Source organism: Sapajus apella, unplaced genomic scaffold (genome assembly GCF_009761245.1).
Source record: "Sapajus apella isolate SASKATOON/1434 unplaced genomic scaffold, GSC_monkey_1.0 scaffold1, whole genome shotgun sequence".
NCBI lineage: Eukaryota > Metazoa > Chordata > Mammalia > Primates > Cebidae > Sapajus > Sapajus apella.
In genome coordinates, this window is record NW_022436941.1 from 82,905,494 (window position 1) to 82,930,737 (window position 25,244).

Consider the following 25,244-nt stretch of genomic DNA (forward strand, 5'->3'; position numbering starts at 1 on the left):
AGACAAGATTCAGAATGAAGACTGGTTTTCAGTGGGATTTGCAGGTCTTTGGTTTTTCAGGTTGCTCAGGAGCTGAGTAGTGGGAGATGTGGAGTAGGTTAAGTTAAAGCTGCCACAAAGCTTGCTATCTTACCAAAAGTTGCCATTTTTCTTGAATAAATGCTCCCTGGATTCCTGCAAGCCTTTGGTTAATTTCCAGAATTCTGAAGAAGTTGATTCTGACAAGTTTTCTCAGTATTGGCACTGCTTTTATGGAGAAGAGGATTTTTGGAGGTCATTATTCCATCATTTTTGCTGACACAAATACAGTTTTTAATCGGGAATTAATCAATAACACATTGATTTAAATAACCGTGTCTGTCGTGACTTGATTAAAATTCAGCTGGTTCAAAAAACAACTTGCTCACTAAATCTTGTCTTCACAAAACAGTGTTATTCTGTTTTGAAGAAAATTTGCAGATACTGTACATATTAAAAAGCAGTATGGCAGCCACTGGAGGAAAGAGAATAGGGTTGGAACCTCTTCGGAGACCTATTCCCACAGAATTGTCATTATTCCAGTCTGGTGGTTCCCTGGAATACTCCATTCACAAGGCTGTTTTTTTATTTAACCTGATTCAGAGCTTACCAGTGCAAACCTGTTTCCTGGAGGTGTTTTTCAAAAATAGTAAGTAGCAACTACTTAACACCACAGCTGCCTGAAGTTGTGAATGACAGCTGGGTAAACAACAGGTTAACCTGAAAGCTTAAAAGTAAAAGTTGGGGGAGTAAGATGTCCATGGAGAATTAGAAAAGCTCCCATACTTTTCTGGAAATCTAGAAGGCCATGTAGAGGGCTGTGTGCATACTCAACAAAGACCTTAAAAGACCCTAAGCTCTCACTTCTGTCTGACCATGAAATTGTACACCCAGAAAGTGGCTAAGGTAATGTTGTTAACTACCTAGCTGAGGGTTGATGGCTTGCTGCAGTATGCATACAAAGCCTTTAAGAAAAGACTGAGGAATTTTTTTGTTTGAAGTGGTGGAATCTTGGCTCACTGCAACCTCCACCTCCCGGGTTCAAGTAATTCTCTTGCCTCAACCTCTTGAACAACTGAAGCTACAGGCGCATGCCATCATGCCAGCTATTTTTTTTTTTTAAGTACAGATGGGTTATGGCCATACTGGCCACACTGGTCTTGAACTCCTGATCCTCAAGTTGTCTACCTACCTCAGCCTCCTAAAGTACTAGGATTACATGCATGAGCCACCACACCTGGCCAGACAGGGAAACTTAATGACTGCAGGCATTTAAGGAGGTCTCTGCATAATTATTAGCTGACCATTAAACTAACCAAGCAGAGACTTGGTGGACACACACAATTATAAATACAGACTTAAAAGAATTAATTCAGAAATCACAAAACAAACCAACAACAAACAGCAAGAATAAACTCTGGAGGAGCAAGAAAACTGTGATTTACAGAGTTGCTCCTGTTATAAAACCAAACTGGGGTCTGCTTGCCTGGTACAGTAAGACCAGATATCTATATTGAGGTTTGTAGTGGGAAAAAGGAAGGTGTTTATTTGTAGGGTGCCAAACAAGGAAGATTAGGTACTTTTTAAGTCCCAACCTTCCAGATGGTTTACAGATAAGAGTTTCTAAGGGCAGGGAGGCAGAGGTTACAGCAGTCATAAATTAATATATGGAGTTTATATACCTGTTTGACTTAAAAAGGCAGGACATCTCAAAGCAGGGGCCCACAGGTTATTAGGTGGATTTAAAGATTTTTAAATTTGCAATTGGTTAAGTAGAAGTTTTGTCTAAACATTTGGGATTAGCAGTAAAGAATGTTCGTTCTGGCTTGTGAACATGATCTCTTTTTGGCCCCTAAGGAAGACATTTAGAACAAAGAACAGTAGTCAGAGATTTAGTCTTCTGTTCCTCTTTGAGGTTTATGTGCCAGTATGTCTGTCTGGCATATGAGCTTTTGAAAAATAATTTAGGGACATATGTGAAGATGTTATTTTTAGTTTTTATAGGGAATAAAACAAGCGCAACTCTACTATTGTTTTTAGACAAAGAGATTGATTTTTTTGAGACAGGGTCTTGCTCTATTTCTCAGGCTGGAGTGCAGTGGCATGGTCATAGCCCACTGCAGTCCTAACCTCCTGGACTCAAATGATCCTCCCACTTCAGCCTCCAAAACAGCTGGGACTACAGGCATATGCCATCACCATGCCAGGCTGTTATTGTTGTTGTTGTTTTGTATAGACAGGGTCTCACTATGTTGCCCAGGCTGGTCTTGAACTCCTGGGCTACAGCAATCCTCCCACCTCATCCCCCAAAATGCTGGGATTATAAGCATGAGCCACCACACCCAGCTTTGTTTATTTTTTAGGTCTAAGTGAGGTGCACTCTAAAGGAAGGATCCCTAATCCATCTCACTACATTATTTAAAATGTCCAATTTTCAATGAAAAATTATGAGACATGTAAAGAAATTAATAAAGTATGACCTATACACAGAAAAAAATAGAAATTAACAAAAACTATCCTGAGGAAGCCAAGAAATTTGACTTAACAAAGAGTTTAAATCAGCAATTTAAAATACATTCAAAGTTTACCTACTCAAAAAATCTGATTTCAATTTGTATTATAGTACACCTTCAAAGTAAACTTGAAACCTGCCAAAACTGCAAATATTATTCCATGACAACTACTGGTATTTTAATCCTCAAGAAGTTTTTATAAGTGTATGGTTGTGATCTGTAATATTCTATTCCATGTCCTTTTATAGATGTTTTTATCTAACGGGAAATGATTCTATCGAGTTCCTTGCATAGAAAGACAAAACAGATCTCCCATATCTAGCCCCCGCAATTAAAGTCTTCACTCCGTGACACTGAGTCTCATTTAACTATCATGATGTGGCTGTGATAAGGGGCAGACACATGGGAAGCTGGCAAAGCAACAGTGTAAAAACTGCAAGCAATCTTTAGAACGTGCTATCTAGACTGTTCACCTCTGTTAATCAATGTAATGCAGAGCTGGAGTGCTCTTGCTCTCTCTCTCTACACACACACACACACACACACACACACACACACACACACATACACACTCTCTCTCTCTCTCTCTCTCTCTCAGCCTTTTTTAGAAAACGAAGTTCAAGAATGTTTTACAGGTACAAGGAAAAGTCACTTTAGAAAGTAATCTTCCAGGCTGGGAGTGGTGGCTCACGCCTGCAATCCCAGCACTTAGGGAGACCGAAGCAGGTAGATCTTGAGGTCAGGAGATTGAGACCATCCTGGCCAACATGGTGAAACCCCATCTCTACTAAAAATACAAAAATTAGCTGGGCATGGTGGCATGTGCCTATAGTATCAGCTACTCGGGAGGCTGAGGCAGAAGAATCACTTGAACCCAGGAGGCGGAGGTTGCAGTGAGCCAAGATTGCGCCACTGTACTACAGCCAGGCGACAGAGCAAGACTCTTATCTCAAAAAGAAAAGAAAAAAAGAAAGTAGTCAGTAGTCTAAAAACGCTGATAAGAAGTGAAATTTGGCATTAAATCCACTCAAAGTCAGGGAGGGCAAATGTGATCAATGGAAGCCTGCTTTTAATCTACCTGAATAATGTTACACAATCAATGCAGTTGAGAGCTAATGTTTTCTTATAAACTGCCCATGGAACTATTTCTCTATGTCTAGAATTCCTTTCAAGACAATCTACAAGGCAAACAATATTATGTATTTATATAACATATACTTACACAGAATATATAATTGTATATTTAAAGTATTGTTTCTTAAACTATAGTCCTTCTCTCTGTACATTGTTTTATGTTCTTTGTCATTAACCACAAAGAACAGAAAAACATGAAGTTATTTCTAAAGGTGTTTCATGCTCTGTACATGCCGCTTCCTTTGCTAGGAAAACAATTCTTGCCTGCAAAGGTACTCATGGTCCTACAAGTTTGTTAAAATCTTACTACTTCCTTTATAAAGCTTTCATTTTACTAATTACCTGCCTTGAGCAGTTTTGAAGCACAAAATACTTCCTTATTAAGCTGAATCCCCTTAAAGTCACAGACTATATGTAAAATTCATGTTAACAATCCCCCATCCCTTGCCAATTTCCTTAGCAGCATACAGTGAAATAAACATAATAAAAAATGCTACAGGAGCAGAGGAAAGGCCCTCAGTTTGTCTTGGTTTCATGGCTGCCTATATAATTTTCTTGGAAAAATCTAAGCTTTCAGTGTGAGAGTGCTGTGACTTACTAGCAATGCCTGCCATGAGAAAGGGAGAATGTTGAGATGTGTGGCACACACTTGCTATTCCAACTTGCAGTAACTCCTAAGGGCCCTTTGGGGACAATGAATATGTGCCTGACGGTGGGAGTTTTAGCCTCATTTATAGTTAGGCAGTCAGTCAGTAAAATAAATGTTAGGGGAAAAAAAAAAATCACACAAATTTCACTTAGTGGTGGAATTCTAGAAGTGAACAAATTAGAAGACTGAGGAAAAAGAGACCAAAGTTTAGGTAATATTCAGAATTATAAATAAACATTTAAATAGTCATTTAAAAATGTTACAGTGAATTGTCTTTTTAAAATACTACAAACTCCAAAATCCATAATAATTTATTGATCCAAAGAAACAGTCTATGATACTACAGTGGCAGATTTTATTTTCTACAAACCAACCATATTATAACAAATACAATTACAATGACATTTCTCAAAAGACCTATCCAATATGCTACATGTTTTATATTTAATTAAAAGCACATGTAAATTAAATGATTTTAACTAATGAAACTTGGGTAGAAAAACTACCCAATTAGTAAAATCATGCTTCAATCATTACAGATAGCTCCTCCTTAAAACTGGGTAATGTCCTGATAAACTAGTTGTAAGCTGAAAATATCATTAGGTCAAAAATGTATTTACTACCAGAACACCTAATCCACCAAACATAACTTGGTGTAGTTTACTTTAAATGTGCTAAGAACACTTACATTGGCTTACATTTGTGCAGAATCATTTAACACAAAGCCGCTTATTTTATAATAAATGTTAAATATCTCATTAATGTATTAATGTTCTATAATACTAAATGATTATCACTTTTGTACTACTGTAAAGTCAAAAAAATCCTAAATCAGGACTGCCTATATTTCCATGGGAATGAGAAATAAACAGCATGAATAGATTCAAACTGTAAAATCACTCAGTCACAAGCAAGGATAATGAAAAATCTTTTTAGCCCTGGTAAAATCCAGCTTTGTGGAAAATTTCAATGACAATTCTTTTTCTTTCACTTTATCATGATTACCTTGTTGAAATTTGATAAAAGAAAAATAAAACAAATCTCACTGATTATCCTACTGATAAGTTAGATGGCTTTACTAACATACCTTAAAATACCCTGAAAACTTCTAAATTAGAAATCATAATAGTATGTTAGGTTATAATCACACTGAAGAACTTTGGTGGTTATAAATAGGTTACAGAATACCTGAAATCTGAAGACACAAAGTTATGTACAAACCTGCATCTCTCCTTTCTCATCAGGTTTAGCTGGTTTTGCAGCTTCCGTAGCTGAATTTTTCAAGCTCTCTTTGCTACAGCGCAGAAGTACTTCCACTACATACAAAGGATCCAGTTCACCAGAGTTAGGCTAAAAATTAAAACAAAAGATGTTCATTCATTCTTAAGAAACTGGCCCATAAATTTTAAGTTCCATTTGTACAGCAACTATTTTCTCAACATTTAGCATTATGACCGACACAAACTGTGTAACACATATTTTATGAAATGAAAACTGTCTCTCTGGATTCAAAATGTTCAACTAGATGAGAAAACCCAGAAATAGTTTTATATTTATAAATTCTAATTTAATAGTACAAGCACAGTCAAGTATGACTACTTTTAAGTTTCTAATAATTAATGTTAAAAAACTAAAAATTTCAGCGTCAGGTAATTAGTTTGTATCTTCAAGTCACTCTAAAAACCATAAAAGAGAGACTGAGAATAGATTATCTTATTGTTTATTATGCAAGCATTTGTATAATGTGGTTCCAATTTTTACTGTCTTTTAGTTTTTAATATTCTCTAATAAAACTATGATTCTCAAGATCTAAGGACCACTTACATATAATCACACTTCTGCATTACGATAATGTGTGTTTGAGTAATATCTTTCAAGCAATAACAGAAAATTTTTTTCAGTACACAATTCCTCATATTTAAATAAAATATTTAAATAAACTGTTTTGCATAAAATACATGAAAAGAAAGTTACAGGGCAAAGACTTGACTACATGGCCTCTACCCAGGCAGTTACTACTAAAAAAATGAATATCTGTTAATAAATCACAAGGAATCCATTTCTACAATCTATTTCTGCAATAAACTACCAATTGTTTAACAAGAATAAAACATATTTCCAAATGCTGAAGAAAAAAGAAATAACAATTATTCTAAATCATTGAGTTCAAATTTCCTCAAAGAAAGGATAAGCACTATTTTTCCAATACAAAAGAAACACTTTTTTCTCATTTTAAAATGTGGTTATTTTAAAAGAAGTTGCAAAACATTCCTCAGTTTAAACACAAAGCAAAGATGGAGATAGTATTTTGATTAGATTATTTTTATTTGTGAAGATGATGCTCAGTCATTATGAAATGAGTTTTACAAACAATGAGGAAAACAAATAGCTATGATGAACTATCAAGTCTTCCTAAAGAGCCAATTATTATAAGACTCAATGATTATCATATTAGCTTTACAGAGGAGGAAAAAGCTTCTCTGAACAATTTGATAGACAAATTAGCTCTAAAGTGTTAGGGAAGATGTGACTATCTGGACAAAAAAAACACAGGCATATGAGCAATCTTTAATGTTTCTATATAACCTAGAACTCTGTTGTTGGGCTTGGTTCCAATTTTGTAGATTTTATTTATAAATTTAATAATCTCTCTAAGACACAACAATCACAGAAGTGACTACTATAACTCAAGTATATTATACATAATCATCTATTTTTGCAGAGCTACTAAAACCAACTTATGCCATTATGGAAATATTCTCAAGTGTTACTGTGGAAACACAACAGAAGGCCTTCGTAATTGTAACATTAAATGAAAATTTGCTGTTAAAAGTATTTCCTAAAATTATAAATTTTTTCTCAGCTAACTTACTCCAGCTCTGCACTCAGTAAAGATGGATCAATGTCAACTTTCAGATAAGAAAAACTAGTTAAGTGTTCTATTATCTTATTTAGATTTTTGTTTATAATTCCTAATTTTTACTTCTTAACAGTAAAACTGAACTTCTTTTTCCTAGCTTCTCTTTATTTCTTTTAAACTGTGGCTAATTTCTTGCTATAAACTGAAATTACCTAATTAAAACATAATTTGGTAATCCCAAGCTTATAGAATGCAAAGAAATAAGCAAAGTAAAATTATGTTGACAATTACATTTTTATTTATTTAAAATGCTTCAAACAGTTTTCTTCATCGGTGTGTACACTCCCTCTGCCTCTGGCAAGGTCTACTGGCCACAAAAATCTCTGGATCCGTATTCTGACCTAGATCTCAAAATTAATGAAAATGTACTTCACATTTTTAGTGAATAAATTCAAGTAGCTTAATGAAAAAATTAGTTTCACCATCAACAGAAACAGAAAAAAAATGAATGTGTTCCTCTCTAGTCCTCATATCTTTACCTAAAATAACTCTCATCAACTGGTTCTAACTTTAAAGGTAAATCTAGACTCAAAAGAGGCAAATAATTTTTTTAAAATGTGTGTGTGCATGCATGTGTGTGTGTGTGTATACATACTTTGACAGTGTGATCCACAAGCCTGCTCCCCAGCAACTGGAAAAAATTATGGAAAACCAACCATTTAAAGTTTCTGGAAACAGTCCTAAGGGAATATATCAAATGAAGATCTAATAAAAAAAAATCTAAAATTCAGTAAAGTCTTTGATTTCTGAACCAAGACTGCTCCCTCCCTCACTCTTCCAGTACACTGAAACAGAAACACCATACTGGTAAAGCCAAAAATACAGAACGGCCCAGAATCCCTGCAGCTCTTGGTTGGGGACAGCTACCTTTTAGGAGGGGCAGGATGTCAACATTTCTCATCCTCATCCCACCTACTTGTTGCTGCTGCTAAGTCCTCTACAAGTTAGGCTGAAAGGCAGAGGCTACCTAGCCTCTACTGGTTGGCCACAGGTTCTGTCTTGGTGCGGTGCTGCTGAGAAAAAGGGACCCAAGAGCCCTTCCCCTGGTTTATAAGGCAATGGGTCCATGTTGAAAGAGGCAAGATGAAAAGACCTAAGGCTACCACCCCCACCTTCCACCTATCCCATGGCTCCTAAATCGGGAACGTCACTCAGAGAAAAGTGTGCACTGTCCCTACCCCCAGCTTTAGAATTTTGACTCAGAGATTTTGCTTGGGGGAAGAAATACACCTTAAAACAGACTACTCTTAGTATCTTCCCAAAGGACCAGATTTCCTTTGTAACAGAGCCAAGGAAATTCAGGCCTAAGATAACTTTCAGAAACCTAGCAGAGGCTGTGGTGAAATACAATTGGTAGATCTGTATTCATTGGAGACACAAGCTAAATTGTAGAGCAGATCGTTTGCAGAAGAGAACCTGGTTTTAAAAATGATAATGGAAGGGGCCCTCCTGCTAGTAGAGCTTTACAGCTGGGTTTGCCCAGAGAAAGTTACAGTCAAAGAGACCTTTGTCCAAACCACTGTCATCTCAGGGTGACTGTGGGCATAGCCACAGCTGTGACCTCCAACTCTACCCCAGAAACAAACTAAATGGCTAAACATTATATGGAGTAAGAGGCAGACAGAACACACTTCAATCAAATAGTCCAGCTCAACGCTAAATAAATAAACAAGCAAATAACAATAGCCTGCAAGAGGTGGGGGCAGGGAGTGAATACGTAGAGTTACTACGATATATTATCCAAAAAGAGACATGTGAAGAAACAGTAAAGTTATGACCCATAGAACAAGAAAAAGAAGCAGGCAACAGAAACGGCCTATAATAGTGACCAGATGTTAGGCTAAACAGACTTAAAAGTCGCCATTATAAATATATTCAAAGAGTCAAGGGAAATCATAATTAATGAAGTAAAAGAAGGTACAATAATGATGTTGCATCAAATAGAATGTATCATTGAAGAAGTAGAAAGTGTAAAAAGAAACCAAAAGCAAATTTTAGAGTTCAAAAGTGTATTTACTGAAGTGAGGAGGGGCTCAACAGTAGATCTGAACTGGCAGATTAATATCACCAGTTAATCTGAAGACAGACTATTGACAAAGATTATGCAATCCAAAGAACACAGCAAGAACAAACAAATAAAAATGAACCAAGCCTCAGAGAAATATAGGACACCATTAAGTGCAACATACCCATAATGGGAGTTCCAGAGGGGAGATTCAGAGAAAGGAGCAGGAAAATATTCAAAGAAATAATGGCCTGGGCACAGTGGTTCACACCTGTAATCCCAGCACTTTGAGAGACTAAGGCGGGAGGATTTCTTGAGCCTAGGAGCTTAAAACCAGCCTGGGCAATATAATGAGACCTGGTCTCTACAAAAATTGTTTAAAGTTAGCCAGGAATGGTGGTGCACACCGGCAGTCCGCAGTCCCAGCTACTCAGGAGGCTGAGGTGGGAGGACTGCCCGAGCCCAAGAGCTTGAGGCTGCAGTGAGCCATGATTGCACCACTGCACTCTAACCTGGGTGACAGAGTAAGACCCTGTCTCTAAAAATAACAAATCAAAAACAGAAATAGTGGCTGAAAACTTCTCCAAATTTACTGAAAAAAAAAAAAAAAAATCATCTACATAGCCAGAAAATTCAATAAAGTCCAAGTAGGATAAAGGCAAAGAAGTTCAGTCACTTTCTATACAGATACATTTATCATAATAAAAATGCAGAAAGCCAAATCTCAAAGAGAAAATCTTGAAAGCGAAAAAAAGATTCATCTCCTACAGGGGAACTTCAAGAAGATTAACAGCAAAAACTTCTCAGCAGAACAATGGAGGCCAGAAAGCAATGATTTGGCATATTCAAAGAAAAAACCAAACAACTGTTAACCAAGAATCCTATATCCAGCAAAGTTAACTTTCAAAAATGAAAGCAAAAAAAAAAAAAAAGACATTCTCAGACAGACTAAAAACAGAAAATATGTTTCTAGCAGACCCACCTTACAAGAAACAAAAAGAAGTTATGCAGGCTAAAACCAAGTAATACTAGATATTTATTTGAAGTTACATTAAAAAAAAAAAAAAAAAGAACAATGGTAAAGGTAATTATGCAATTATAAAAGAAATAAATGTCTCTCTTCAATGATTTAAAAAGCAACTGTATAAAACAGTAGGTATACATTGTATTATTGAGCCTGTAACATATCAAAATGTAGTATCTTGGCAGTAACAGCACAATGGAGGTAGGTGGGAGCAAAACCGTATAAGGCTAAGGGAGTAACTCTAGATAATAACTTGAATCCACAAGAACAAATAGAACCAAAAATGATAAATAAGAAGGTTAATATAACAAAAGCTACATATACACACTTGCTTTCCTTTCTTCTATAAGCTTTAAAAGTAATAAAAAGTGGCCAGACATGGTGGTTCATGCCTGTAATCTGAGCACTCCGGAAAGCCAAGGCTGCCGCACCTGAGATTAGGAGTTTGAGGCCAGTCTGGCCAACATGGTGAAACCCTGTCTCTACTAAAAATACAAAAAATTAGCTGGGCATGGTGAAGTGAGCCTGTAATCCCAGCTACTTGGGAGGCTGAGGCAGAAGAATCAGTTGAACCTGGGAGGCAGAGGTTGTGCTGAGCTGAGATTGCACCACTGCACTCCAGCCTGCCTGGGCGACAGAGTGAGAATCTGTCTCAAAAATAAAATAAAATAAATTAAAAAAAATAAAAGTAATAAAAAGCACATAAAGTATTAATCATAATAATGTATTGCTGGATTTGTAACGTTTATAGATGTAATATGCATAATAATAATACCATAAAAAGAGAGAAAATGGAATAGAGCTATACAGAAATAACATCTTTGTATCACATTAGAATGAAGTCAGTGTAAATCTAAAGCTTATTCTAATAATATGTATATGGAAAGCCCCAGCAAACAAAAAGGAAATCTCTCTCTCTCGCTATATAGATATATACATACACACATATACATAAACGTGTATGTAAAGAAAATCATTTAAAAAATTAAAATGCCACATTAGAAAAAATTCACGACACGCAAAAGAAAGCAGTAAAAGAAAAGAAAGCAGTAAAAGAAAAGAATGACACAAGACACAGAAAACAAAAATTAAAATGGCAGACACAAATTCAACTATACCAGTAATGAAACTAAATATGAACGGATTAAGCAATCCAAAAAAAGGCACAGATTTTCAGACTGGATTGAAAAAACAAAATTCAACTACTGTGTATGCTGTGTACAGGACACACACTTTAAATTTACAGATATAAACAAGACTGAAAATTTCAAAGTGGCAAAAAATATTATGCAAAGAATAATCGAAAGAAAGCTCAAATCGCTATGCTGATATCAAACAAAATACACTTTACCAGAGCCTGAAAACACATGCAGCAAAAACTGACAGAAATGAAAAGAAAAAAAGACAATACAGCAATAGTTATGAGATTTCAATACTCTACTTTCAATAATACATAGAACAATCAGACAGAATGCGAAGAAAGAAGTCGAAGACATGAACAACACTCTAAAAAAAGTTCTAAACCAACCAGACCTAAAGAATATCCATAAAACACCCCACCTTAAAGCAGCAGAATACAAATTCTTCTCGACCGCACATGGAACATTCTGCAGGATGGACCATGTTAGGCCATTCAACAAACTTAGAACAACTCAAAACTACTGAAACAATTCCAAGTACATTCTTAACAAAAATAAAATTAGAAATAAAAAAAGACAAAAATTTGGGAAATTAACAAATATGTGAAAATTAACACTCTCCTAAATAACAAATGGGTTAAAGAAGAAATCAAAAGGGAAATCAGAAAATACTTTTGAGATTAATAAAAATGATAAAATATACTAAAATTTATGGAATACAGCTGAAGCATCTTAGAGAGAAATTTATCATTGTAAAAGCTCTATTTAAAAAGAAGAGGTACCTCAAGTTAATAACCTAATCTTCTACCTATAGCCAGAAGAAAGGAAATTAAAAAGATGGGGCATAAACTAATGAAGCAGAGACAGAAAAAGAGAGGAAAAAAAATCAGTAAAACCCAAAACCTCATTAAGAAGATTAACAAAATTGACATACTTTACCCAAAGGATTTAAACTACTAGCTCAGCTATGAAAGAAATATTACTAATGACCATACAAAAATAAAAAGGATACAAAACAATACTATGAGTAACTACATACCAATAAATTACAGACAATCTGAAGAACATGCCATACCAAGTAGAGACTGACTTACTAACCTCTTAGTAAACTGCCCGTAAAGAAGGGCCCAGGCCGAAGTGGCCTCATTGCCAAGTTCTACCAAACATTTAAAAAGTTTTGAATGTCATGAAGATATTGAGGGAAAAAAATAAAAATTTAATACCAGTTTTTCAAAAACTCCTCCAAAAAGTGGAAGAAAAGGGGAGCACCTCCTCACTCTTTCTATGAGGCCTGCATTACCTTAATACTAAACCCAAAGATGTCACCAATAAAACTACAGACCAACATTTCCTATAAATACTGGCATGAAAAATCCTCAATATTTCCTATGAATACTGGCATATAAAAATCCTTAACAACATACTACCAACTGAATCCCGATACACAGAGAGAACAATGTATCATGACAAAGTGGGATTTACCTCAGAAATCCAGTCATGTTAACATCTGAAAATCAGTTAATGTAATATATCATATCAGAATACAAAACAGAAAAGCAAAAATCACATGATCATCTCAATAAGAAGTATTTGCTATCTTTCATGAAAAAAACACTCATCACACCAGAAACAGAAGTGTTTCTGGGGGATATGGAAGGACATGTGAATGACACAGATTTCTTTTTGAGATGATAAAAATGTTCTACAATTGACTGTGGTGATTGATGGTTGCACATATCTGCGAATATACTAAAAGTCACTGAGTCATACACCCTAACTGGGTAAATTAAACAGTGTGTGAATACCATCTCCATAGAACTGTTAGAAAAAAAAAAGAAAAAGAAACAAAAATGTAAAACCTAGAGTGAAAGGAATCTATAGCACTTCAGTACAGGTAAAAATATTCTACCCAAGCAAAATTCTCTTATAGAAAATCTGTAGAATGAGTAAATTGGCAAAGGCTTGCTAGCTTTTCTATCTTGGGTTACATAAATGTCCATGAAAGCACTGTATTGGCATTCAGTTACACTTCCGACTCCACACAAAAAGAGAATTTAATAGCTTTTGGAGAGGCTTAAATAAAGGATACTCTTTCCAGTTAACCTCACGGGGGATTTGTGGAGTAGAAGGAAAGCACCACCACCATTTAATAGTTTTCTCACAGCTGAGGTGATATAAAGAAAATATAATGGACTGGCTGGGTACAGTGCCTCACACCTGTAATCCCAGCACTTTGGGATGTAAAGGTGGATCACCTGTGGTTAAGAGTTTGAGACCAGCCTGGCCAACACGGCAAAACCCCAACTCCACTAAAAATACAAAAATTAGCCTGGTGTATTCCAAAAATTAATTCCTTTGACAGAATTTACTACTGCTTCTCTTCAGGTAATACTATGTCTTCTTAGAACGATTTCATAAGCCTGAAAAAACATTTCACTAAAAATTGATATACGATTCTAATTTACATACAACAGTTTACCTTAACATTTGACTTTTTTGAGAAATTCACCACTACTCCCCAGCCAAAGTCATCTCCTTCATTCTTTACCTAAAAAGAAAGAAAAGCAATTAAGCAAGAATCAAATGTATATCTACAAGGCAATTTCAGTTGTTTACATCTACATTCTAGGCTAATAAAGCTTTCTGAATTTTCTGATAAATTATCTTTTGAAAGAGCACTGCTAAATTATTAACCCTGCAGGAAAAAAAAAAAAAAATCAATGTCAAATTTCATAGGCCCCTAGAACAGCAATAACAGGAATCTTTCAGTTGGCAAATGAATGCTGACAATGACAGTGTGTTCCAAGGATATAAATTTTTTATATCTAATAAATTCATCCAGAACTTAAAATTGCCTTCTTTTTAGTTAGCATTTCATAACTAGAAATACTTATATGTTAATTCCAAAACTAGGTACTTTAATTTACAGTCTCCAGAATAAAAACCAGTGGTGATTAAAAAGCTTTTGCATAAGCTCCTAAGCTAGCGCTATGTGAAACAGGTAAAATAATATGATTACTACAGATCAACTATTGTAGCAGGAAGCATTCTATCAAGATAAAAAATAAATTATAATCTTTAACAAGAATATTTTAAAATATTGAAATATTCAAGTATTTTATTAAGAAACAATGACATACCTTTACCAGACGACCTGGTTGTAGAAAAGGTAAGCAGTATTTTGGTTTGTGAATATATTCTTCAATTTCTTTACCCAATTTGGCAAGCTGTTGTCTAATCTTATAATAGATAACTACACTTTCTTCATTGGGAATTACTATTTTATTATACTGTTCTTCTGAGTTCTTTACCTCTGTAAATAGAACACATGTACAAAATCAAAGTTACACATCTCATTTAAATTATACCCAAGACATAGTTTTTTTTTTTTTCTATTATGTCGGTGCAAAAGTAGTTGCAGTTTTTGTTTACCTTCTACCTTCCTGTAAGTCTCTGTGTTTAGCCATCCAAAAGCTCCCCAAACCCTGTCCTCTGTGCCTTTTATGGGGGCCTTATTGGATAGACATGATTGACAACTGCGTAGAAATGTGATCAGTTACAATCTAACACGAACAGACTGAGTGGGGAAACCAGCAAGATCTGTTCATTAAGACTTTTTTTTTTTTTTTTTGCCTGTCTGTATAGCATTTCTTCCTCCAAGGAATGAGACAGGACCTCTTTTGAAATGGGTGTCTTGTGACCTAAAATCAGACAAGGTAGGTTAGAGAATTTTTTTATGTCTGTCTCCAAAACAGAAAGACTAGAGACAATTGCTACCTTGGGAAGAAAAAGCAGCAGATGAAAGGAGGACAGCAGAAGGTCAAAGGAGGACAGCAGAAGGTCAGAGAGAGATTCCATCTTTTGGGATCCGCTTCTGACCCAACATTATAACAAAAGACTAACAAGGGCTATGGAAGTTATAAACCAGGAACCAAGGACAAAAACAAATTCATCAATAAATCACAGGCCACACCCTAATTTTTTAATAGGGATCTCATATTAACAGGATATATAATTTCAAAGATATTGGCATATTATTAGAATTGCATTTAGTCATTAATTAGTTCAGTCTACCATTAAATGGTATGAGTATGTCTCTATGTGTTTAGAGACAGAGACAGGCCACGCAGATTTGTAGGCTTTTATTTGATCTTGTCTGGTTTTAAAAGTAGGAGTGATCTTGGCAAATATGTTTTATATTTTTAGGCATTTGGTATAATTGAACTTGGAGATAATTTTTTTTTTGAGCTTCTTTTGAGGTATTAACTAATACTGATTTTTAAAATGTGTAATGCCATTTTAAAAATCTACAGCCTTTTTTGTTTGTTTGTGACAGTCTTGGTCTTGGGTCACTGTAACCTCTGCCTCTCCCAGGTTTAAGCAATTCTCCTGCCTCAGCCTCTCAAGTAGCTGGAACTACAGGCATGTGCCACCATGTCCAGTTAATTCTTGTATTTTTTTTTTTTTGAGACGGAGTTTCGCACTTGTTACCCAGGCTGGAGTGCAATGGCGCGATCTCGGCTCACCGCAACCTCTGCGTCCTGGGTTCAGGCAATTCTCCTGCCTCAGCCTCCTGAGTAGCTGGGATTACAGGCACACGCCACCATGCCCAGCTAATTTTTTGTATTTTTAGTAGAGACGGGGTTTCACCATGTTGACCAGGATGGTCTCGATCTCTTAACCTCGTGATCCACCCGCCTCGGCCTCCCAAAGTGCTGGGATTACAGGCTTGAGTCACCGCGCCCGGCAATTCTTGTATTTTTAGTAGAGACAGGGTTTCACCATGTTGGCCAGGCTGGTCTCGATCTCTTAACCTCGTGATCCACCCGCCTCGGCCTCCCAAAGTGCTGGGATTACAGGCATGAGCCACCGCACCCGGCTTATACAATCTCTAATTTTTAAATATCCTTTTCCTTATTTTTAAATCTATGGAAAGGACATTAGAATTGGCCACAACGTTGGTCTAGATTTTAGACAGCAAGAGTAGCCTAGCACATACCTTCTCCATATTCTATCTCTATTTAGATGTGGTAATGTTATACAGGTGTAGAACTAGTGCCATTTTTACAATTAGGCAAATAGTTGTATTGATTTTTAGTCTACTTCGTCAGATGGGATGAAGGTACAATTCATCCTATCAGGCTCTTAGAAATTCTGATAAAAGGGTTAAAATATAATTTCAGTTTTCTGTTTAGGAATTATCTTTTTTTAGCATTTGTAGTTGTAGCCCTGGTCTCAGGACCATTCTATCAGGTAAGGAAGGAAAAAAAGGTATTCTTTTGAGGTAATATGTTCTAAGAAACAAAAGTGTTTTTTCAGCTAGGCACAGTGGCTCACACACATAATCCCAGCAACTTTAAGGGGCTGAGGCAGGAGGAGGACAGCTTGTACTCAGAAATTCAAGACCAGCCTCAGAAAGACAGTGAGATCCCATTTCTACAAAAATAAAAAATCAGGTTGGTGTGGTGGTGCATACTTGTAGTCCTAGCTACTTGGGAGGCTGACGTTGGAGGATTCCTTGAGCCCGGGAGGTTGAGACTACAGTGAGTGAGCTATGACTATGCCAATGCACTACAGTCTGGACAAGGACAACAGAGTGAGACCCTGTCTTCAAAAAACAAAACAAAACAAAACAAAAAACAAAAAAGTGTTATTTTATCTTTTTTTTTTTTTTTTTTGAGACTGTCTTGCGCTATTGTTGCCCAGGCTGGAGTTCAGTGGCACAATCTCAGCTCACTACAACCTCTGCCTCCTGGGTTCATGCGATTCTCCTGCCTCAGCCTTCCAAGTAACTGGAATTACAGGTGTGTGCCACCACTCGAGGATAATTTTTTTGTATTTTTTGTAGAGATGGGGTTTCGCCATGTTGGACAGGCTGGTCTTGAACTCCTGGCCTCAACTGATCCACCTGCCTCAGTCTCCCAAAATGCTGGGATTACAGGCGTGAGCCACCTGCCCCATATTTTTTGTATTTTTTATGCCACATAACAGTAAAAAACACAGAAGCCTTCTGCGACTCAATGTGTGAGGACTTTTTTTTTCCCCACACACATCAAGCAGTGGATACCAACTGGGTGTCCCCTAATTTAATTTTGACACTATCCACCTGGAGATAGCATCAGATCTCACAGGTTGAGGGTTCAGTCCCCAAGACTGCCCCTAACTCTACCCCCACTAGTCACAAGCTACGGTCTCCAAAATTTTAGACACTAGTCACAAGTCTAGCCACTAGTCAACAGTTAGGGCCTCCAAAAATTTTAACAAACTGAAATTTCGACAACTTCCTCTTTAGGTCTGATTATTTTTGTGTGTGTGAGTAGCTCACAAAACTAAAAAAAAAAAATACATTTTCAGTTTATCACAAAATTTTTTTTTTAAATAGACGAAAATAATATGTAAGACAAAGTCTAAAAAGGTCCCAAACACAAGAGCTTTTGTCCCCATAGAGTTGGGGTGCATCACCTTCCTCAACACACAGATAAATTTTTGTTTACCTTCCTATAAGTCTCTTCATATTTAGCTATGCAAAAGTTCCCCAAATCCTGTCCTCCTGGACCTTTTAAAGAAACTTTTAATTAGATGGACATAATTCCCAACTATATAATTAAACAAAAGCGATACATAATCTAATACTAATAAAGAAAAAAAAAAAAACCAACAAAGCCCATTTACTTAAAAATTTTGGGTCTCTCTATATAACATTTCTTCATCCAAGATAGAAGATAGAATCCCCTTTAAAATGGTGGCCTTATGACCTATAAGTCAAACAAATATTTTTATGAACAGATCCAAGACAAAAAGACCAAAAAAGAAAAAGGAAAAAAAAACCCTGCCTTAAAAAATTTTTTTAAACTAGGTTAAAAAAAAATCTAATTTTTAAGGCCTATTTCTAAGGCCTAAAGTGCCCCGACATTTTAACAACAATATATATAACAAAGGATATAAAAATTATATGCCAAAAACCATAGACAAATACATACCCATGACAGTTTTAAATACTGGTAAAATCCAATTTTTCTTTTGCTGTTCATGCTTTTGGTGTCATAGGTAAGTAATCACTGCCAAATCCAAAATTATGTAAATTCACACCTGTGTTTTTTTCTAAGAGTTTTAAATTTTTAGCTCTTACATTAAGAACTTTATTTTGAGTTAATTTTTGTATATGGTGTGAGGTAAGGGTGCAACTTTATTATGCATGCTGCAATCCTGTTATCTCAGCACTACTTGTTGAAAAATCAATTGACGATAGATGTAAAAGTTTACTACTGGACTCACAGTTTTACTCCACTGATCTGTATCAAACTGCTTTATATAATCTGCATGCTTCAGTTTCTTAATCTAGGAAATGGGCATAACAATAGTACACATATCCCCACAAAGTTTTACTAGGGACTGACGAAAGACACAGAATATACTTAGCTAACAGTATAGCTCATAGTAAACAGAAAGGATATTGGTACTGCATTATTATTATGTTTGTTATTATCATCAACCTTTTTACCGACTGTTTCTAGAGCTCTAAGTTCTAGTCTTTTGTACTACCTTGGGCATACTGCATCAACCTGGTCATTTTTAAATGAACTGCATCACTGCTTACAGGAGCTGTATTTCAGTCATTAAAGAATAGAATACTATGCATAACAAGCATTATGGCAGTAAACATTATCAGGAAAAAAAATTAAACCCTATAAAAGAATATTTGACAGACTAATATCATTAAGAGTTATATGAAAATGAAGACTGTACACCAAAATGATGATCCTGCTGCCCTGCCCAGAGTTACACATAGCATTATATTTGTGGGAACCAGGGGTACACCAAAAGCAGCACTGACAGGAGGAATTTAAGAAAATGATATCTGCTAGTCACGTAAGCATAAAAAAAAAAGAAAGAAAAAAAAAGAAAATGATATAAGGGAATATCTATGCAGGATAATAGGAAAGCATCCAGGGAGATATATTTTTACATCACTGCAAATTACTTCTGTGCTCAGACTATTTAACTAATGAGTGAAAAGTCTGAAAGATATTTTAAGAAGTCACATTTATTTTGAATCTAGGATTCTAACTACAGCCACTCTAGAAAGTTATTAACTTTAGGTGCAGTCTGGTTTTTTTTTTTCCTACAAATCAAACAAGCAAAAATCAGTTTCTCTAATCTTTTCTCACGTTAAAAAAAAAGTTTTCATTTATGCCTTTCAAAATTGATAATATACATGTAACAAATTAGAAAACAAAGACATAAATTAATGAGGCAACTTGCTTGTGAGACTGCAACTATGAAGCAAATTAACTTAAGGATAGCACCTCTTCCACCCCAATCAGATAATTGAGGAACTTCAGTATAAGAAGCTGGTTTAATTGCAGTGCAAATGAGAAGACCCCATGGTCACTGCCATAGGAAAGCCTCAGAATTTCAGAAGATATCATGTATAATATGCCCATAAACTCTTATGACAGTTTGTAACAAATTTCTTCCTTTTGAGGAAGATGGGAGGTGGTGGTTACAAAGACATATTTATAGCATATAATGTAGTGTATAATAGTGTGTACAATAGATAAACCTGTGAGTGACCGGGAAATGAATACCACGCTCAGAACCGAGCAAATTTTACAAGAAAAAGCATAGATTGCTTTACTGCTCTATGGCAATACTATTAGTTTTTACATTAAGCACTTACTGAGCATTTAACATAGATTATCTCATTTAATTCTTACAACTTGGATGAACTGGTTATTATCCCAACTTAATAAACAAACTAAGGCCCAGGTAGCCTTGATTCAAACCCTCATCTAACTGCACAGCTCTTCCTATTACCACTAGCATTATTAGTGAAACTAAACAAAAAATCTAAAATTAAATATGCATTTTTCTTTTCAGTAAGGGCAGAGTAAAATCCAAGGACTTCTACTTTCATGACTCACTGAAAAATGTACTGTTGATTTGACAAATCAAAATGAAAAAACATCTCATCTATGTGAGCCATCTGTTAAAATCTTGTAAACATTCTATCAATTCTACACTTCAAAAGACAACAGTCCACATTTTAATTTTGGTATATTTTAAGGTGGTAAAAATAATACCAGAGCCTTGAAAAGGCACTAGTAGTATATGCAACAAAAGACACATATTCCTCCAAGTAATGAGTGAAAATAGGAATGAACTCCATTTAGGATGTATTCTCTTATACTACATGCTCTGTTTGATCACAACTCTCAGCGCTACAAACTGTACTAGAGATGTTTCAATTCCCTTATTTCTCTTTCATCACTCACATTCCTACCTCTTCCATTAAAACGTATGTTATACTTTTGATAGTATTTTCACTTAGTGGTTTCAGAAAGTTAGACAAACAGAGCTTGCCCCTTTAAAACCAGAGGTAGAGAAGTGCAGGGATAATTCAATTCCAAGTAGATACAAGTATACAGAGGCAACACCAGTGAGCAAAGATCATGTTACTTACAATCCTTTTAAAAGGTAAGTCAGAACCACACTGAAATAACAAAACACAAAAGCTGGAGACTGAGGAGACAGAGGACATGATATGGAAATGTCTACCTAAATGGAAGAAACCGAGGCAAAATTAACAGTTTATGTGGGTTAAGGTTGAGGACTGCGGCCAGAGACACACTTCCAAGTTCAGGGAGTACTCTGGAGACAGAGGGGCTCAACTTTTCAAAGAAAAAGGGATGAATCGAAGGAGGGGCTAGATTACAAAAGGTGTCAAGAATTCTCATTGGTTAACAGAAAGAACGCCGGTTAGTGACTGGCTATACATTGCTACCATTTAGCATCAGACTAGAGTGCACAAAACAAGTGGTTTCAAAGTCAATTATTTAGTTCCAAGGTTAGGACAATGGAGACTTGACTTCTGTTACTTTTTAAATGACTTTCTTGGCCTGAAAATTTAAAGCAGCTCCCAATCCTCAAGTAAAAGGTTTTCTTTTTAATTTCTCAGAGAAATGGTGGAATGTTTACATTCATTGAGTGAGTAGTAGAATCTTGCTCTAAGTCATACTGAACAATCTCTGGGCCCAGCCAGAAGTCAAAAAAAAACACAGGATAATACTTGGGAGTTTCCCCTCTATCCTCTACTGTACCATGGATACTTTTAAAAAGGAATTTACTGACTGTCAGAATGCAAAAAGAAAAAACAAAAACAAAGATAGGTGCACCAATATACACTTCTGTTTCTCTTGGTTATTCAGTCTCCAAACCAGTCTAACTGCTGGTTGTGTTGTATGTATAATTTTCCTACTCATGCATGACTTTGTGCTAACTGCTTAGGAGAAATAAAGTTTATTTCCTTTTAAGTATGAAACTAGCTTGTAATCTTACACCTTTTTTAAAATGACGGGATCTGAAATTTCCATGATATGAGGTAGAATTAATAAATTTCCTTCCTATATCTGATTTTAACGCTTCCTTAATTCAGTCCCAAATCCAAAGTTTATTTAAACCTTGTTAGTCTTTTTTATTACTAATGTAATTTTCAGTGGGAGATTTATAGCTCTTTTAAAAATGCAGTTCTCTGAGACTAGAATCATACTTTTCTCTTTGCTGAGACCATAGTTTATCAACCAAACATGAGGGGCACTATTAACTACTTTTATGAGAAATTAATAAAATGCAACGTGATTTGGAATTATACATTTGTCATGTTATAAGGTTTTTAAAAAAATATTCAAAAATTTGCTTATGGAAGTTTACTAAAGGTGAGTGTTAAGACCATTCAGCTCACATTTTTAAAAAATTGTCATTTTTTTTTTTTTTAATTAGAGGGGTTACATCTATTCTCAACACTTTATTAATGGTGAAACCCTCTATCTACAGAAAATACAAAAATTAGCCAGGCATGGCAGCACAGGCCTGTAGTCCCAGCTAAGCTGTGAGGATCAATTGAGCATGGGAGGTCGAGGCTGCAGTGAGTTGTGATGCACTCCAGCCTGGTGACAGAGCAAGACCCCATCTAAAACAAAGTAAAATAAGAGTGGAATTGTCTTATATACTAATGATAGAAAGGAATCCCAAATTTGTCTCGTTAAATCATGATACAGTTTTAAAATGGAAATACTCAGTTATTAAAAATCATGCTTTTTTGAAATTAATTTTTTTTTTTTTTTTTTTTTTTTTGAGATGAAGTCTCACTCTGTCACCCAGGCTGGAGTGCAGTGGCACAATCCTGGCTCACTGCAACCCCCGCCTCCCGGGTTCAAGCAATTTTCCTGCCTCAGCCTCCCAAGTAGCTGGGATTATAGGTGCCCGCCACATGCCTGGCTAATTTGTTTTGTACTTTTAGTAGAGATGGGGTTTCACCATGTTGGCCAGGCTGGTTTCAAACTCCTGACCTTAAGTGATCTGCCCGCCTCGGCCTCTCAGTGCTAGGATTACAGGTATGAGCCATCACACCCGGCCAAAATTAAAACTTTAAAAGCCTGAATCAATGAGCTAGTAAATGCAAATCATTTAATACAAGGCTAGGCACTGGTAAATATTTAACAAATGATAATTATAAGCATTATCATTACCAGTATAATTATCATTATTACAAAAACTTCACGTCTGATTTTGCCTTTAAAAAGCATGCTTATTCATAAAACAAAACAGAAAAACTACGAAGTGTTAACAGTGGTTGAGTAGCTATTTCTGTGTGAGATTACAAATGATTTTAACTTTCCTCTGTATCTTTTGTCACATTTTCTTCTTCCTTTTTTCAATGACTATGCACAATTTTTTGTAAGATTTATCCAAACCTGTGGTTTATTTTCTTCACATTCAAGTGAAAACCAGTAGTTTAAATCGTTGCCTCCATTTTAGCTTTTAATCAGCTCCTATAATCATCAGCCGTACTACCCTCTAGAGAAAGAATCAATGTACAATTCCACCTGAACAGTTGCCATAGAACATTTACTTTTTGTGCTTTAGTAAGCATTATCTTAAGAACTGAAAATTCCAAAAAAAATCTAAACTCTAATCCAAATTAAAGCATTATTTTTCATTTTTCCCTAAACATTCACAGGCTTATACCAGGGCACTATTTTATAATGAGAAATGGTGAAAGGACAAGACTAATAAACAAGTGCTTCTTACAGGTCAAGTTTTAATATACTAGGCTTTGTGTTATTTCATTGTTCAGGACCATGAGTTATATGATATACATGCATGAGACAAGAATTATACTAAATTTGAGCCAACTACAGAAAAGTTTCCTGCCAGGGTTTTCTTTCCTTCATTTTGAAATGTTCTATTCGGTTATAATGAACAACTACAGTTGTGTAGTCCATTATGTATGAACCAAAATTTACCTTACCCAAGAAAAAAAAAAAAAAAAAAAAGCAACCAATAATGCAGACATTCTGCTAGTTAATCTCCTAGCTATGCTAAGCTGTGATGGTATTTCATACTTACTCTCTACTACTCCTGGAATTGCTCTGTAATGCTGAAACTGGTAGAAGGATTTTTCCAACATGTACTCCGGATTAATTTCTTCTACACGCAGTAAGTTCAAAACCATGTTGTAGGTCAAATGGAAAGCACTATTTAGAGGATCAGCGGAGCCCTAAGAGAGAAAAAACTTAGTCAATTTTGTAGTTTTCTGAATAAATTTACACAAGTACCTTTAACCTACTATAATGCTTAATAACATAGTCTACATTAAGAAATACTACAGAAATGTATTAGTTCTTTCCTTCAGTTGACCAATACAAAATAAAATCATTGGTCTTTGAGAAAGTGAGGGGAAAAAAAAATCAGTATGACAGTATTTAAAATACCATTTGCCAAATGTTTAACTCTCTGTCCTCTGAGCATACGTCAGGATTGCACTTTTTTGGTTCCCCCACAGGCTGCGCACTGCAGCCTTGAAATCTTGGGCTTGAGTAGCCGTGATTACAGGCATGTACCACCACATTTGGCTAATTTTTTATTACTTTGTAGAGATGGCAGTCTCACTGTGTTACCCAGATTCCAGTCCTATCCTCCAACCTCAGCCTCTCAAAATTCTGGGATTACAGACAGACTTTTTTTTTTTTTTTCTGAGATGGAGTTTCGCTTTTACTGCCCTGGCTGGAGTGCAATGGTACAATCTTGGCTCAGCGCAACCTCCACTTTCCAGGTTCAAGCGATTCTCCTGCCTCAGCCTTTCAAGTAGCTGGGATTACAGGCATGCACCACCAAGCCCAGCTAATTTTTGTATTTTAAGTAGAGACAGGGTTTCTCCATGTTGGTCAGGCTGGTCTCGAACTCCTGACCTCAGGTGATCCACCTGCCTCGGCCTCCCAAAGTGCTGAGATTACGGGCGTGAGCACGCCCGGCCCTATTCTTTATCTACACTTTGTTAATTCCTTTTTGTCCTCCTAACTCTGGCTGTTAGTAGAGAGCTAGAGTAATGACTAGACAGTATAAAATATTTTACTGTAAAATATAAGTTCTACTGTAGAACTTTATTGTAGAATAATGCAAGCTAAACTCACAAGGTTTTTGTCTAAAATAGGTCCTTCACACCACATAAACTTCTCTTTCAGCAGTGTCTCTTCAGAAGTATTTTTTAATAAAAATACTTCACAAGTATGAAAATGGTTGTGTTGTTATTTAAATAAGAGAATGACCAAATTCTTGGAAGAGACATTTAGAAACATCTAGAGTACAGTATCATTATGTAGGCCACATAATTCTAAATGGCATAGCAAAATACACAAATACTCTCAGAGTACTCAGGGGTTCTTAAATTGAAGTCCATAGGACAACCTTATGGAATCCAGAATTTTAAATGTATAAAGACAGGATTTTATGCAGAAAAAGGGGAGACTTTTCTTCTGAGTCACAAGTAATGGAATTCCTTAA

General features: G+C 35.7%; 1 protein-coding gene across 1 annotated transcript in view; it reads right to left on the reverse strand.

Moving 5' to 3' along the window:
• The window catches only part of MTREX (Mtr4 exosome RNA helicase), a 114,511-nt gene that overhangs the window by 30,026 nt on the left and 59,241 nt on the right, over positions 1 to 25,244 (reverse strand). The window contains exons 16-19 of the mRNA XM_032280755.1: positions 23,811 to 23,961; positions 14,543 to 14,715; positions 13,882 to 13,950; positions 5,536 to 5,664 (exon numbers count right to left, since the gene is read on the reverse strand). Of these exons, the coding sequence (XP_032136646.1) occupies positions 5,536 to 5,664; positions 13,882 to 13,950; positions 14,543 to 14,715; positions 23,811 to 23,961 (522 nt within the window). The remainder of the gene's footprint in view (positions 1 to 5,535; positions 5,665 to 13,881; positions 13,951 to 14,542; positions 14,716 to 23,810; positions 23,962 to 25,244) is intronic.